Source organism: Rissa tridactyla, chromosome 16, assembly GCF_028500815.1.
Source record: "Rissa tridactyla isolate bRisTri1 chromosome 16, bRisTri1.patW.cur.20221130, whole genome shotgun sequence".
NCBI lineage: Eukaryota > Metazoa > Chordata > Aves > Charadriiformes > Laridae > Rissa > Rissa tridactyla.
This window is the reverse complement of record NC_071481.1, coordinates 6,567,782-6,584,680: the sequence shown is the minus strand read 5'-3', so window position 1 is coordinate 6,584,680 and position 16,899 is coordinate 6,567,782. Positions and strand designations below refer to the sequence as shown.

The following is a 16,899-nucleotide window of genomic DNA, read 5'->3' as shown; positions in this document are numbered from 1 at the left end:
GGGCACAGAGAGTGGAAAGTGGTCTCCCATGGATGCTGTGGCCATCGGGAATAGGATCCAGGAATTCCTGTTTCCTGTCCTTTGCCCTGGAAAGCCCGTGTTTCGTTCTGTCCCACTGAACATCACTGCAGTGACATGTAGTGTAGGGCCCTTAGCAGCCTGATTTAGGACTATATTAAGCAGAGATCTGAATGCTCCGGGTGGCTAAGTAACATTGCCTTTGATCTGAACATGCCAGTGGCTCACTTCCAAACACATTAGGGTCATGCGGCAGTCCTTTTCCTGGCCACAGAAGATGTTTTTATGGAGGAGCTGTCACTGCAAGGCATGGATTAGCTGTTTTCTTGGATTTGGCAGTCATTTCTGTTGCTGCGAGCAAAGTGGGTTTCGTGAATGCAGTTATTCCTGGTGCAAGGTGGGTTTCTAGGAATTACCCAGCCCACTCAACGTGTTGATCAGGTATAGCACAAGGTATAAAAGCACTACTTGGAATGCAGTGCTCCTGTTTCGTCTATGACTCATCCACGGCAAGAGGGATTTAAAACGGAGCGAGCCTGCGTGCATCCAAGCCAGCAGCTGGAAACAGCTGGCCTGCAGGTGAGGCTTCAAGTCCAGGTTCAAGGGCTACAGCTTCTCCTCTCCAACTGGGGGAGCGTTTTATGGGCAGCAATACAGGCGGCTTGTAAGGGAGTGGTAATACCACGTAGCAGTTAGATCGCGTATGTAAGAGCCACAAATCAGCCTGAGTTAGAATTGGCACCAGTGGAGGTGGAGGGAGGCTCTCCGGAAACGTTCCTGCTCCTGCTGAGTGAAAGGGATGTTCTTCACGTTGAGTGCAATGGGAGTTGGCTTGGACCCCACGTGTCCTGCTGATACCACTTGGAGCAGGATCAGCTCACGCAGAGCAGAGCCGTGTGGCCCCAAAGAGATGTACCTCCACTTGGTGGGCACTTTTGAAAGCAAGAACCTCCGAGGTGCTTTTTACGTGCTTGGCTCTAAAAATGCAGCTTTTTTGTAGATGGTGAAGGAGGTGGCCTTTGTAGAGCAATGTGCCTTAGGGACAAATGAGCCCTTTACTTGACCAATTTAACAACCTGTAATCTGGTGACTGCAGGCAGAAAATAGCCCTGTGTTTTTCTGAGCTTCAACACTGAAAAAGTATCTTACTCTTTGTATTCTTGTGCCTCAGTTTCCCTGCCAGAAAAGTGAGGAAAACCAAATGCGCTTCCCAAGGAAAAAGAAGGGTATATTTAATTAAGTCAGCTTTGTGAGTTGCTTTGACAGCTGCAAGTGTAAGTAGCTGCTACTATAGCAGCTAATAATTTGGAATTATATTTTATGTTCTTTTGGTTCTCTTCTGCATATAGTTGCCAGAGGTAACCAAGCATTTTTAGGTAGTTTCATTGCTTTTTAATACCTCGTTTGGTGGTGTGTTTTTGCTGTACTTGCCTTCATGTAGAACACGTGTGTGGTTGTGTCAAAGGCACTCAACAAAAAATTTCAAGAAAACCATGAGCACTATTCCACCATGAACAAAATGAAATGTGAAAAATGCAGACAGGCCTCTCTGAGAAATGTCTGTTGATCACTTCATGCCTGAGCTGGTTAGTAATATGATATTGTTTAATGCTAAGGTTTATTTATCGAATACATGACTGTTCTTTGCTGTAGTCAGCTTGTCACCTGAGGATCCCTCGGAGCTTGCCAAATGTGGATTAATCACCGAATACTCACGATGTCACCGTGAAGCAAATGTTTATCAATGTAGCAATGGGGAAGTCCAGGCTAAGGGATGACTTGCGTGGCAGCTAATAACAGCTTCGTTAGGCCTGCTCATTGCTCCAGTCATCATAAACCGTTTCAGCAGAGTAGAAGTAATAGGTGACTAATGATAATCTCACAAAAAAAGGGGCTTTGTGCTTGACCTGTCACAGCCAGTACCCCTCTGCCAGGACGTCCTTTCCCCTCTGGTTTTCTCCGTGCTCCTCTACCAGCCCTGTCCTTCTAACTGCACCCCAAGCGCAGCTTATAAAACGCAGTTCTAGACACCCACACAATTACGCTCAGCCGCAGCTTGTAGTGGTGCCAACGACTTGAGTTCTGCATCAGTTTGCCGGTGGGACTGTTTTGCTTTGATCGCTTTGTGGATGCGGGTGATTATTCTCTCGGCGCTTGGCTAGGACCGTCTAATGAGAGTTAGTAGAACCAAGCCACAAGAGGGGAAAGGCAGATGTGTTCTTGCCACAGACCCTGTTCTCCGATAGCAGAATAGCTTATTATTCCTGTCCCTATGGAATATAAAAATGCTTCTGGGAAGACTTTTGTCACATACAAATCATGCTTCTGAATGGCTTCTTTAAAGGACAAAGGAAAATTGACAATGCAAAACCCTCTGGACTGTGGGGAATTGCTGATTTCTCTGAGCAAGGAAACTCAAGCTTCATCTCTTTAGTTGGAAGGGCTCCGCTTTGCACTGCACAACTAGCAGATGAGGTCGTGGATTGTTTTCTCTCCCCTCATGACTGAAATAGCCCAAGGCCTGGAAAAGCATTAGCAGGAAGAGCACAGCATCAGGAAACACGGAGGGCACCCAGCCAGGACATGACTACACAGCTTTTAGCTGCCCAGCAATCGGGACATTGCTTTTTTGGGTGAAGGGATTCAATTCTCCCTTGTCAGAATCACTTGGTTTCCAAGCCAGATGCCTCCAGCTGGGCAATTGTGTGAGCCCTAAGTGCCGAGCATCCCTGCATGCGCACTCCAGCTGCTGCCTCTGCCTGGGGTTTTCTCTGGGTGAGAGAAGCCACAAGTGCTGTGGAAATGGCAAGCATCTAGGTTCAGTCGGGATCATATGTGCCTCTTGCTGTGCCTGTTCATCTCACGTCTGTATTCCTTCAGGATGGAGTGCTGGAGCTCAGCAGTGCTGAGGTGGCATTACTCATCCCCATGGAGTTATTCCAGGTTCTCAGCTTGCTTGTGTAACTGAAGGGGTTTTGCCTTTTATCTCTGACACGCCGGTGGAACAGTGGGAGGATTTAAACTTGGGAATGAAATTGGCAGAGAATTTAGCCCACTGCTTGTGTTCTGCAGTAAGCAGTTGCACTGAAACCTGTTATTTCTCTAGGGAAGCCTGATCAGCTTCCAGGACTCTGGAACTGCATCAGTGAGCAGGATAAGGACATTTTGAACTCCAAAAGCCCAGGAATGGACTTAGGCATGTTGTACCCTTGAAGGATGGGAAATCAGGTGTTAAATAATCTGGTATAATCTCTTTTCCCAAGCTTTCTACCTCTTTGGAGCCAATGTGCTGGGCCTGTCCTGGCTGTGTGAAGCAGGGCCTGTCAGGAAGGATCTCGGTTAACGCCGCTTTAGCTCATTACCAGCTTGTTTGCAATGTGCTGGAATAGCACAGATCATAATGAAGGGGGGAACTTGAACTGCTTCTGGTTTTGCACAGTGCTGCTCTGCTCCAACCTTCTCCCAGCTCTTAGAGAACTTACGTTGCTTTCTAAGAAGCAAAGGGCCAGAGCTGCAAAAGGAAAAATCCCTGGCCAACAAGACCAGGCGTATGGAAAAAGACACTGCAGGGTAGGAGTTAGGCATTGATTGAGGACTGAGGTCCTTTTGTCTTCCAGCTTACCCAAGATGAATGCATGGCTGCACTACCCCTAACCACATCTCGGCCTCATAATTCATCTCCCCAAGGACTTCATTCGGATATAAAAGCATCATGTAACTGGAAAGGATGGATAAATGAAGCTGGAGCTCCTTTACAGTCCTGGAACTGAATAGGTCCCTGAGATCACTGTCCTTGAAATCAAATGCTTGGAACCTTTTATATCAAGTCCGTACACCAAAAATAAAGCTCAGGTTTCATGCTCTCCTAGCCATAGTCAGCTGTATTCATACCTTAGTGGTTACCAGACCCAAAATGTCTTCCTCCTCCACACAGAGTCCAAATTTATCAACTCCTTTTCTTAGGTTATGATAAAAATGGGGAGTAAATTATAGATGCTCTCTCCACCTTCTGGCAGGAAATACACCGCTAGACCGCCTTGCTACCCTAGCCTCTAGCTGATGTCTGCAGATTAAACAATGGCTGCTGTTGCTTTCCTGAAAAGAAAAGCATCCCCAGAAATCCCATCTCTCTTTTTTTATCTGGTTATTATGTCCAGCTATCAGAAGCATGAAGAAACGAAGTGGAAAAATTGAATCTGGCAGCAAGAGTGCGATGCATGAAGGCACACGACTTCCAAATCCAGTGAACAAAAATAGCTGCAAGAGAAAAAATTTGCCTGAAAGAAGCTCTTTAATTATTCCTTTTCTTTCAAAAGCTTTGCCCCCAGCACAGCCAGGCTGCCATTCATATAGGGCAGCCATATGTGTTGCAGTAAAGCTTGAGCACTGCATTATTAGAGAGAAAGAAGCTTCTTTTTTGGCTGTGTTTTCAAAGAGCTGGTAGCAGATCGATTGTGGCCAGAGCCCTGGGCACAAGGGAGTCTGTACTTTCATTATGAGTCACCAGGATTTCATTTTCAGTCCGGCTGAGGAGTTTAGATTTCTGCTTGGATTCTAGAGGCTGCTCCCAGAGGGCTGCTCAAGGAAGAGGGTGGAAGAAGTGCTGGGGGAAAGCAAAGAAAGGGCTACCCAGCACTTTCTTTTCCAGTCTGCTGGAGAAGGTTCCTGGACTGTTGTTGCTATGGCACAGAGGACAGAATTTTTCGTGATGGCGCTTTCTGCTGCTGCTACAGAAAGGTGAAGTCACTTAGCTGTGCTGACACCGCAGTAACCAGCAGCCTGGTGAATCTGTGTTTCAGGACACTGAGAGAACACCCAGTCTTCTAGAAGCCACCCATTTCCTTCTGTGGTGTCTAAGCCTTTACATCTTTCTCCAACACTTGCAAGTTGATGCTTTTGAAGCTTATGAGGAGCACTGAGAGTATTGCAAAGCTTTGAAACACTCTTGTGGGTGGTGTTTGTGCTGGAGATGGCCATGATGACATCTGAGTTTTCTCTAATTAGGGAACAGATACTTGGTTATATATCCTTCTCTGGAATTAAGCCAATAGCAATTGTGTGAAACCTCCTCGTTGGCTGAGATGTGGTTCCAAGGAACACTGCAGCAGGACTGAGAAGAAATTCCTAAACACTCATAACCAATCAAATGTAATTTGCAAGCCAATGAGAAGACCGCTATTAAATACACCTACTAAAATAACCTTTTCTGAACTGTCAAAGGGGCTTTGCAGTAACATCTGTTACTGTAATTTTTGTACGGAGAGCAATTGGGAGGAAGAAGAGAGGGATGCCAAGTCAGGTGGGCACTGCAACACAGCGAGGGAACGGAGTATGACATTTCTGTTGCGCTGAAGCAGAGACCCTCATTCTCTAATGGCATCAGTCTGTGGTCTGGCGCTTCTGTTAGAGTTTGCAATGTCCCTTTTGGTTGTATGGCTTGAGCGAGCAGACAGGAAGACAGAAAGTGCAATGGATCTTTCTCTAGTAGGTGCTTGGCTGGTAGGACCTAAGCCACCGTCTGGCAGTAGCATCACAGCTTCACATTATAGGAGTCCCTGAGTCGGGCCAGAGCTTGGAAAGACAGCAGTGGCAATGCTGTGGGCTGGACATGAATCTGTGTTAGTAATTTTCCATAATGTCCTTATTGCGTTTTCTTCTTTTCCGAGTGCCTGTGGCAGGAGAGAGAGGTATTTGTAGAAAGCAAAGGCTGGCATTATAGTGTCGTGCCAAGGCAGAGCTTGTTCTTAAGCAACAAAAGTGCAAAAAAAGAAATGGATGCACTATACTTGGTGTTTCTCCTGTTATCACAGAAAATTATACTTTCTTGTAAACCTGCAGTGACCGGTTCCCTCCCTTTTCATAATGGAACCCAAGAGCCCTGCAACCGCAGCAAAGTCAGGCCCTGCTGGGACTCTGCATGAAAGTGTTCCTTGCTGGGGTGTTGTTACAATGAATTCCTATATGCATATGACCTACACAAAAAGACTTGCTCCCACCATGGTGGGTGCAGATTTAGTCTCTTGCTATCTGCTGTTTTAGAATCATAGAATCATAGTATGGTTGAGGTTGGAAGGGACTTTAAAGATCTTCTAGTTCCAGCCCCCTGCCCTGGGCAGGGACACCTCCCACCAGCCCAGGTTGCTCCAAGCCCCATCCAAACTGGCCTTGAACCCCTCCAGGGATGGGGCAGCCACAGCTTCTCTGGGCAACCTGTTCCAGGCGCTCATCACCCTCACAGTGAAGAATTTCTTCCTAATATCCAATCTAAATCTCCCCTCTTTCAGTTTGAAACCATTCCCCCTCGTCCTGTCATTACACTCCCTGATCACGAGTCCCTCGCTAGCTTTCCTGTAGGCCCCCTTCAGGTACTGGAAGGCCGCTCTAAGGTCTCTGCAGAGCCTTCTCTTCTCCAGGTTGAACAAGCCCAAGTTTTGAGGAGCTGCTGATGAAAAAGGCCATTTTGAACATGCGTAGCTTCTTGCTGTCTTGCCCTCTCTGTCCTGATTTCTTGCCAGCTTCCTTACAGGTACAGGAGAAGACCAGGGATCAGGTGCACTCCTGAGCAGCCATACTGCAACTTCAGAGAGGGAAGGTGTAAGAAATATGCTTAATTTAAAGTGCTCAGCAGGTAGCAAACTTTTTGTAAGTACGTCTTTCTCCTTGCGTGGCAGGAAGTAGAGGAGCCAATTGTAGGCAGTAGTTGTATTTTCTTGCATCCGGTATTTTTGAATGAAAGCAGATTCCAGACTGTCTGCTAGGATATATAATGGTGATTAATAACCTAGCCTGTTTCCTCTGGATTTGATGTTCGGCTTATGTTAAGATGTAGGGAGTATTGTTTGCTGGGATGACATCAAGAGCTCTTGGATGAAGGGAGTAGAGACACGTCCTTTCCTCACACAGCACTGGCAGTGTTTCGGTGCTTCTCTCTGCTCACAGAGCTGAAGGACATCACAGCTTATTTAGGAACAGCAGATCCACCCCTTTTTCTCCTTCAGACTCCCTTATTAAAAGAAACCAGGTAAGGAAAGGGCAGCAGTGCGGTCATAAGTGGCCTGTAAATGCTCAGCATCCCCCTTCTGCCCTCCCTGGCTGGGAGCAGCCTGGTCAAACCACAGGCGAGAAGGGATTTTTAATGGAAAGGGGCATCGATGGAGGAGACAGTCCTCTGTTTGTATGTAATATCATCTGGGAACAAGAGAGCAGTGGAAGGGGAGGACAGTGGTCTCTGAAGGAGAGTTACAGCTGTTACATCACAGTTCTTGAATATGCAGCCAATTGAGATTCAACAAGCAGTTATTAGACCTACAATCTTTGAGGCCGCTCAGATTCAGGGCTTTCTCTAACTCCCCTGAAGCAGCGATGGGCTGTTTAGGACTGGGTCCCCAGCCAGCAATACCGGACAGCATCTGCAAGGTGGGGATGGGACCAGCGCGTGGAGGCTCCGGCGTGGAGCCAGTTTTGCCTGGGGCTGAGGCAGCGTCCCTCAGCACGTGAGGAACTGGGTGATTCAAACCTCCTGTAGCACACAGGTAACAGGTGACCACAACCAGCAACGCATCAGGTTGCATGGCTGGGAACTCCCAGCGAGCACCTCCAGGCAATAAAAAAGTTCTTGCAAAAGTTTTTTGAGGGTTTAGTGCTGATACAAGGAGGATATGGTCCCAGGATATACTCCTGGTCTGCGAGTACCTGTGTGGATGTCAGTAAAAACATCTGAAGTCTCAAGGCAGCAGAAAGGACCTTCCTCTCACAAGTCAGCAAGTCGCGGGCAAAGGAAGGATTAACCTTTTTATACTGATGTTTTAAAAGAGGCCCCAGGACGCACAGGGCATTTCTGCGCTAAGTGCTGTGCAGCCCTGAGAAGAAATAATCCCTGGCCCAGAGACCTCGTACTCCTGGGTGCTCCTTTCCCAAAGCAACTTCATCACTTCTAAGTGTTTCCCACCTGCTACTGGGTGGGATAAGGCAGCCAAAAGGGACTGGAGATTTCCAAACTGCCTAGGACTTGGAAAACCAACTTCCTAGGGGAAATTCTCTTTAAAAAGACACTAGGGAGAGAAGACCTAATTCTCAATGTGAATCTTAATCTGAACCGAGATGTAAAAGCTGCTTTATTGAACATTGTCAAGGACAAAGTGACCAGGTGGCCCAACAGGGAAAACGTAGTTGACTTCCATTGCCTCCAGCAAAGTCGACAGAGAAGACTGAGGATCTGCTGGGGAAGGGTGCTCAGCTGTCGCTCTCCGTTGCTGGTTCTTCAGGTGATGCCCGATGTATTGTTTAGCTTTTCCAGCCTTCCAGTTTGCAGGGTGGTGTGTCAATGTCTCCTAGCTCTCCTACCAACTCCAACTTCTTGGGATTCAGCAGTGTCAGAAGGGACTGTTACTAGTCACGCGACACAGTATAGAGCTGTGGAAAGGCCAGGCCTGGCGTGCAGGGAGGGGAGTTCCCACGGTCATATGACATTGCCTGGCCTCTGCTGTCATTAATCAAAGAGCGGTCATACAACATCACCTGGCCTCAGTTGTCATTAGTCAAAGAGCTACCACACAGGATGCCCCAGTCAGCTGGCTGCTCACAGCCCACACCAGGCTTTGGAGGGCGCGCACGATGGGTAGAAAAGCTGCTCTCTCCTGCAGCGTGTGTCTGAAGCCGCTGAAGATCTCCTGGAGAGACCTGACAACGCTGGGTCTTCTGTTTGACTGCAGTACCGTGTGAGGACAGACTCTCTCCTCTTTGCTCCACCCGGACTATAGCAAATGTTGGCTGTCTCGTAGCTTACAGATGGGGACCGCACGCACCCGTGTAAGGTATTATACATATTTCCCACTGAAGAATGCTTAGAATAGATGTTACTGAGCGTGCTGTGCTACTCTGGGTATGCGTAATCGTTTAAGGTACCATGCTGTTGGCCTAAACCCTTCCTCAGCTTGGCGGAAGTTTAGGGTTAGAACGCAGCTTTGTAATCTTTTGGGCTTTCTTCTTCAACTTATCGTTCCATCTTTTAGAAGCATGTCCCCTAGTGAAGACAGTCACTATCTTCGTCATTCACTAATGCACTGAAGACACCGAGAGCCTCAAGAGGCACAGAGTTACTACATACTCTAATGGTTCTTTCAGGACTTTTGCCGTTCCCTTTGGTTTGTGGGTGTCCTGTTCTTCTACTGAGATAGCAGTATTGATTCATGTGGCTCTAAGTCACGTCCCTCCCCTGCTGTTCTTTCAGCTGGCACATGTTGAGTGCTGGATTTTTTATGGCCTGAGTGTAATATTTCAGGAACTAACCTTTTAAATTACAAGCCCACAACCTTAAGCAGCTCCTTGCAGTGAAATATGGATTGCGTATCCTTGGTGCGTAAGGGTGGCGTGAGGCTTACCACATTTCCAGGTGTGTGGTTAAAGAAACAACCGTCCGAGTACAGACATCATGGAGCAGCGAGCAGCTCTGGAAGGGAATGCTCTCAGGTTTGCAGTGCTTACTGATGGACTCTGGCCTCACAAACAGTCACTTCATACCGCATACCTCAGTCCGGGAATGCCTCTTGCAAATGGCTGATGTCATGTTAATGTTTCGCTTTGTGAGGGAGGCCCAGTGACCTTTGCAGCTGGATTGTAGTAGCTTCTTACTGTCACATCTGTCCAGTGACGTGGAAAGAAAACAGATATGATAATCATGGAGCAGATTTATCTGTATGCAAGCAAAGCCCCACGTGCGTGAAAGAGACTTGTGGCGTTCAACGACAAAAGCACCGAGATGTGTTTCTGCTTGAGTGAAGGTTCCTAAGGTTCAAAGGACATAATTCGCCATGTGGCTGCACTTCAGGCACAGTTATAGCCTAGAAAGTGGGTTTTGGTGGTGCTGCAATTTGTGCCTGATGTGAATGGATGGCTGGGGTATAACGATGGTTATTTCTGAGTCACTTGGCATTACTACCAATTAACAGCATTGCCTGCAGAATCAGAACAAGGCCACTACGTGAGTTTGCCGTGTATGACTACCACAGCACACCTGAATTTCTCCATGACGCTGACAGGAGATAGCATAACCTCCATCTCTTTTCGCAGCCCTGTGGAATTCATTCTTGATGAGGTGTGATCCTTCTCCTGAGTAAGTCAATCCCGAGCTTATGTAGCAGCAGGAAACTCCAAAGTGGGAAGCGTGTATCCCTCCTCCCGTCCACCACCAGCACACATACCTTCATCCCTCTGATCTGTACTCTTATGTGACTTCCTGGTTTCTTTCGCAATCATCATAAGCAATCAATTAATTAATTCTTTTTGCTGTTGTCATTGCAGGGCAACCATTGATGAAGTGGAAACAGATGTGGTGGAGATAGAAGCGAAGCTTGACAAGGTAAGATGGGGCAGCTCAGCGCATTGGTTTGAAGAGGGACTGATGAGTTCCTGCGTAGGAGTATGGCCCCACCAGTCTCCTCTAAAAAGTGAGCCCATCTCAGGCCGTCAGGAAACTAATGTAAAATACACTGGGCTTGTCAACAGGACCATGTCTCCCTCTACTGACAGGTACCTGTCAAGGCTCCTTTGTGACTTCCAACTGAGAACAAGAGGTCCAGACTTGGGCTCCTAATGCTGAATGATGGCCTTCTTGTTCTGGTCCTGGATCTCATGGGGACTGACACTGCTTCTCCTGCTGTGGCAAGTTATTTCGGTGCTGTCTGTTCCCCCTCTCCACCATCTTGCTTGTGATATTAACCCGTGTGGGGTGGGAGCCGTTACACGTCCACATGGCACAGGCACCACTGGCTCAGCTCAGGGCTGTAAGGAGACACTTGCAGGTAAACGCGGGGCCAGGCTCAGACTGGTGGTGGTGGTTTCTGTCTGATGTTCAGCCAGGCTATGTGCCACAGCTGTAATCGGACGCTGGAAGTATCCTCTCAGGGACGAGTTTGGCCATTTTGCATTTATGCCGGTGATTCTTTACATCCAGTTGGTGGTTTGGATCTAAGACAGAGGCTCTATGATGGAAGGCGGCTTTTCCACCCCCACTCCTCCTGATGTCTGAGACATCAGCCAAGTTGTTTCTAAGTGAGAACAGGGAGAAATGAAGGCGAGGAGCCAGAATAGCTGTTGGCTTTTTATCTGTGAGATTTCCCAAAGCTAGCAAGGGATAAAACTCCTCTGTCCGATGAAGAAATGGGCTTTGTTGAAGTCACAAGCCCTAGGCAAAGCTGTGTCCTATAAAACCTATTTGCTACTCAAGCTGCTTGAAATGGTTATCTGCACAGGCTAACTAGTCTCACTGGTGAAAGCTGCAAAGGGATTTAGGTCGTCTGTTTTCCTCTGTGGAAGAGGGTAAGGCTCTAAAGACAAAACATGGGGCAAAATTTGCTCTGATTGTACCACTACTGCTGTCAGTGCCCCCTGTAGTTAGATGAGAGCAGGCTGGAAGTACAAGAGCTGTTCAGGGCTCTCAGCTTTTTATTGTTCAGTGCTTTGGTGCAAATTGATTTGAGCTCCTTCGGGTGAGGACTGCATTAAAGCAGTGGGTTTATGCGATTTTGGTGTTCCCCTGACAGCCGTTATGGGGTGATATTCTGGTAGTGCAGAGTGGAGGGATATTTAATTCTGTTTGCGTGCATCGTTTCCCCTATTTGCTGCAGAGATGCCAGTCATGCAAAATGCTGGCTCAGTCACTGTCAGCAACAGCCTTATCAGGCCTGGGTCCAGGGCAAGCGAGGCTGGAGTTTGCATCTGAAGAGCCACTGAAGTTCAAATTAGTTTCTCTGAGAGTAACTTTGGACAAGATTCAGTCAACCCCATTCCTGATAAATCAGCCTCGGATGGCCCAGCTGCTCTCCCGTGTACCGGCTGGGTGGATGCCCAGGGCAGCCTTTCTGGGGCTTGGTGTAAATGTTGTTCAGCGGTACCCAACTAGCTGGCGTGACGAGTTCTTTAAGAGCAGCAAGCTGCCAAGGACTGACTCTGTTTCTCTGCCTTTTACTGTGCCCCTGAGCACTGAGTTTAAATGATTAGCCTTTTAACACCTGTTTAAAATGGAGGTAAAGGGCTGTGTACATGATTCATCTGAGGGAACACCAGAGATTTGGGCTGTTTCAAAGAGATTTCCTTCATTCTGTCCTGTGCTCCGTCTGCAAAGCCATCATTGCTCCCCTTGGGAGTGTGCTTGTGCTGAATGACCTTCAGCTACTAGTAAGACAGCCTTGGCCACAAGTGTTTGCACAGAGGTACGCTAGAAACCGCCACGTTGCAGAATAGGCTGGATTTCCTTTCCAGAGGATCTGTCCAAACTCCTAGTGAACGTCTGGGCTCCAGATGTGACAGGAACTGCATCTGTTTGCGTTTCTTCTCTGGGCTTGGGATAGTACAAGTCTGCTAGCATCCAATGCTGTTCTGTCAAATTGCGTGGACAGGAGAGGATATGAGTGTGAAAGAATGAAAACTGTATATACTATGTATACACAGATATACCACGTGTGACTGTATATATATTTATACATTCAGATATACTCAGATATATTTTTACAGAGTTGCAGACAGAGGCAAGCAGGCTTGTTCTGCAATGCATGCATATAGATTAGACCCCAAAACCTTGTGGCTGCATAAATACAACAAGCCCCAAGCCCCAAAACAGCACAGCGCGCTTCAGTGGGGCTTTGACATCAAGCCAAACTTGAGAGCGGCTCATTCCCAGCCTGTAGTTGAGGCTGGTTGACGGGGAGAGGTTTCTAAAGCAATTTTTCATTAGTAAGATTCTTATCCCTGAAAAACTCCTAGATTTTAAGAATGGAAAACTTCCGTTCCAAGTGTTATTCGTTATCGGCAGCTGAAGTTTTTTACTTAATTAAAAAGCCTAGAACAGTGATGATTTAAAAGCAAACAAACAATTTATAAATTGTGCTCAGTGTCCAGCCGTTACTGTTGCAAATCTCTTGGGCCTTTGGTTTATGGATTTATCTTAAGTTGTTTAATGTAACCTTTTACAAGAAGCTTTGGCTGAAAGGAGATAGGCTAATGGCCAGGAATTCTGGCTAAGCTAATGCTCCAGCCTTTGCAGCCACTTCCAGGCATGCTAAGGCAGTTTGCTGGGGCTAGGAAGTCTGGGAATGTTCCCTGCAGCTGTTAAATTATCAAAAGTTAATAAAGGCTGTCTGGAGATGTATACCAAGCTCATTCCAAAGCGAGGAAGCCCCCCCATTTTGCTGCAAGTTCCAGGTAACTTCACTGGTAACTTCACTCTGACAAGGCCGGTGATGAGAACCGGAGCGTGTGTAGCATGCTTAGAGTTGTTAACATTTCTCCGAATAAAGCTCCTCTCAGGTCCATCAGAGAGACTATACTAAGTCACAGGCAGTCCAGAGAGATGGGCTGTCATCCCTCACCGTGCACCAGCAGATTTTCCTTGGGCTGCGAAATTGTGGGAATTGATTCATAGTTGTCTACAGTCTTGATGGTTTAACCTGTGTTAACCTGTGAGGAAACATAGATTATAACTGGCTGCACACAAAAGACATGGCTTAAGAGGTCCTGGTCAGTTGGTTTAAGGAAAATGTGATACAAAAACATGCAGCTGCTGAATGCTGGCTCCTTCATTCCAAGGGAACAGCAAGACAAGTCTCCACAAGTACAGAGGACAGCCAGCTGGGCTCAGAGACCCAACAATCCCAAAGAGCAGCAGACTCCCAGCAGGGAGATTCTAGATGTCTTATCACTTCCACCCAGCACCAAGGAGTCTCACCTCTCCCCAGCCAGTCTGCGTGATCAGGTTCCTTTTATTGCCGTCCTGATGCCTCAGGATAGAATGAACAGTAGAAATCCGCTGGTAAAAATGGGCTGCCCTGATTCATTTGTCCTCAGGGCATAGCCTGGAACTGTTCTTCTTAAGTGACAAGTGAAATGTTGGCAGCATGACATACCCTGAGAAGTGTCATTTGCATCCCTGTTTCTGCCACGTGCGGTAAGGGTCGATAGCGTAGGCACACCAGGAGCGTGGATGGCATCCTGTTCTAAAGGTCCTGGGCTGTGGTGTTGGTGCAGATTGAAAGCAGCCTGGTTGCGGTTCGGTTTGATGTCCCCAGCCGCCTGTCCGCTCACACCGCTCTCCTTGTGCAGCTGGTGAAGCTCTGCAGTGGGATGATTGAAGCGGGCAAAGCCTACATCACCACCAACAAGCACTTTGTCAGCGGGGTCCGGGACTTGTCACAGCAGTGCAAGAAGGATGAAATGATTTCGGTAAGTCATCCTGTGGGATGGAGCATGGGACACGGTGGGATGGAGGGCCATGAAGAAGCTCAGAGGGCTGGAGCACCGCTGCTGTGAGGACAGGCTGAGAGAGTTGGGGGGGTTCAGCCCAGAGAAGAGAAGGCTCTGCAGAGACTTTATAGCAGCCTTCCAGTCTCTAAAGGGGCTGCAGGAAATCTGGGGAGAGACTCGTGATCAGGGAGTGTAATGACAGGGTGAGGGGTAACGGTTTCAAACTGAAGGAGGGTAGATTTAGATTGGATATTAGGAAGAAATTCTTCACTGTGAGGGTGATGAGCGCCTGGAACAGGTTGCCCAGGGAGGTTGTGGCTGCCCCATCCCTGGAGGGGTTCAAGGCCAGGTTGGACGGGGCTTGGAGCAACCTGGTCTGGTGGGAGGTGTCCCTGCCCAGGGCAGGGGGTTGGGACTAGAAGATCTTTAAGGTCCCTTCCAACCTGAACTATTCTATGATTCTATGGGACACAGTGAGGGCTGGGGAGCGTTAAGCTTCCTGATGCTGTGCATGGACTGTATGTTCAAGACCCGTATGCTGTTTAAGTAGCCATTTAGTGTGAGATTTTATTTTTGGAGGAATGTAGAGATGATCTGATAAGGCAGTGCTGAAAGATCAGAGTGAGATTCATCATTTGCAGGGAGCTCTGGACTTTTAAGAAGCCGCAGTGCTGGCAAGGTTGTTGGAATCTAGGTCAGTAAGCATCAGCTACTTGGGAAACACGGGTAGCCAGCCTGCACGAGCGACAACTGACATCTTGATTTCAGCACTAAACTGGAAAGGACGGGGAGCCTATGGCTTCAATGTCATACATTTTTGAAACACCTTCTTGCAAAATGGCAGGGTGTCTCTTCAGTGGCTTAATGAGAGTCTCTCCCAGCCGTTGAACCCCTGGGGATGAAGGGCAGCTGCTTCTATTCACTGCCAGTTCTCTTTACCTTTTTTTGCAGGAGTGCCTCGACAAATTTGGAGACAGTCTGCAGGAAATGATTAACTATCACATGGTAAGATGCCACTTCTTCTTGTCTTTTTGTGTGCTGATGGCAACATCTTTCTCGAGGCACTGGTTAATGGTTTCTTGTGCTTGGCTTACTGGACGCTGCCCAAAGATGGGGTCCATGAAGGGAGTGTCTTGCAGGTTCCAGTCCCCACACCCTGCCTAGCCAAGAGAGCAGCAAAGGACTGTGAGTTAATGTTGCCTCTTGCAATAATGTTGAGTTGGGTGAGCAGTGAGTGTGTTCTCACAATGGTCGGTCCTGATGCATCACGTACATTAGGAGATGGGATTTCCACAGGCTTGCAGAGGAGGTACCACTTAGTGAAAGGGTATGTGCTGTTGCATGGGTGCCTTTTGGCTCATTTCAGATCCAAGATGTACAATAAATATGTAGAACGGTGAGGTGAGAGACCCCTTAGTCAAAGGAAGGGGAGAGATCACAAAGATCCTGCACTGCAGATGCCTTGTTCTTCTGTTTGGATCGCACAGGATTTTGTAGTGAGGATGGACAGGGTCCTGAGGAGCTCTGACGACTCAGGACTCTGGCTGTTACCAGCTTGCATGTGTAACCTTGTTGCTGTGGATTTGGAGTATGTTCTGAAGCTGGGCATTCAAATTCATGACATAGTTAGGGCACTGTCAGGGCTCTGAATGGATCAAACTGAAGCGAGTTGCGTGCAGCTCTGTGTTTAAGGATAGCACAGGACATATTAATGCTACACTGAGATGAAAGGAAGGAAATGCCCAGACAATGGCTATTCTCCTGAGCTGACTGTGTCTCACTAACAGAGCCCAAGGGGTTAGAATCTGCCCTTTCTCCATCCCAAACATCCAGCCAGAGCATCTGTAAACCCCATAGAAGAGGAAGGTCCTTCATGTGTGGTGGCTCCATGCCAGACCCACAATTTTAAGTCTGTAACTCAGCAGGACCTTAAAGCACAAGTGCTTTAAAGTGAAGGAAGCTTCAGGGTGTCAGCGCTGGACTGACCCACTTTTATACCACGATGCCCCTGTCAGAGTACATTAGGCACGATGCTTGCTTTTGGGATGCAAGTTAATCACATGCAGCTGGAGAAGAAGCTGCATCAAGTCTATTTAATTATTTCATGAAGGAGATGGGAAGACTGTTCCCTAGTAAAATAGGACAGGGAAAAAAGGTACTGCACATGCAGCTCTCCTAGGACTGTTAGTATTTGGGAACAGTCGAACAGCTGTACAGCAATGCTGTTGGTGGGAAGACCGTGAATAAACCAGTGTGAGCATCAGAGAAAATCAAACCCTGATTTTCTGATGCTGCTCAAATTCTCTCTGAAAATGTAAGGCCTTTCTGCCAAGGAGCATATGAACCCCTGAGAAGCTACCCCTTCGTTCCAGGGATCACATCCCAGCTGCGCTGATAGGGGCTGGGCTGAGGAGTGCGTGCAGCCCAGCCATGAGGAAGCAGTTCCAGCCAGAAACCTCTGGATGCAGAATGCTGTCTGCAAGCTCCGCTACGCCAGCTGTGCAGCTTCCCCTGGATCCCTGGTCTCTGCCAAAAGTGCCACTTCTGGGATTGCTCTTGCCTCAGCCAACTAATAAGCAGAAGGACCCTTCCCAGAGCTGTCAAATCCCCAGCTGATGTGGTATAACCCTTCCCATGCACCCCACC

At 47.8% G+C, this 16,899-nt stretch overlaps 1 protein-coding gene across 1 annotated transcript in view; it reads left to right on the top strand.

The window, feature by feature from the left end:
* ACAP3 (ArfGAP with coiled-coil, ankyrin repeat and PH domains 3) overlaps positions 1-16,899 on the top strand; it is a 99,734-nt gene that overhangs the window by 32,388 nt on the left and 50,447 nt on the right. The window contains exons 2-4 of the mRNA XM_054222541.1: positions 10,318-10,375; positions 14,113-14,232; positions 15,205-15,258. Of these exons, the coding sequence (XP_054078516.1) occupies positions 10,318-10,375; positions 14,113-14,232; positions 15,205-15,258 (232 nt within the window). The remainder of the gene's footprint in view (positions 1-10,317; positions 10,376-14,112; positions 14,233-15,204; positions 15,259-16,899) is intronic.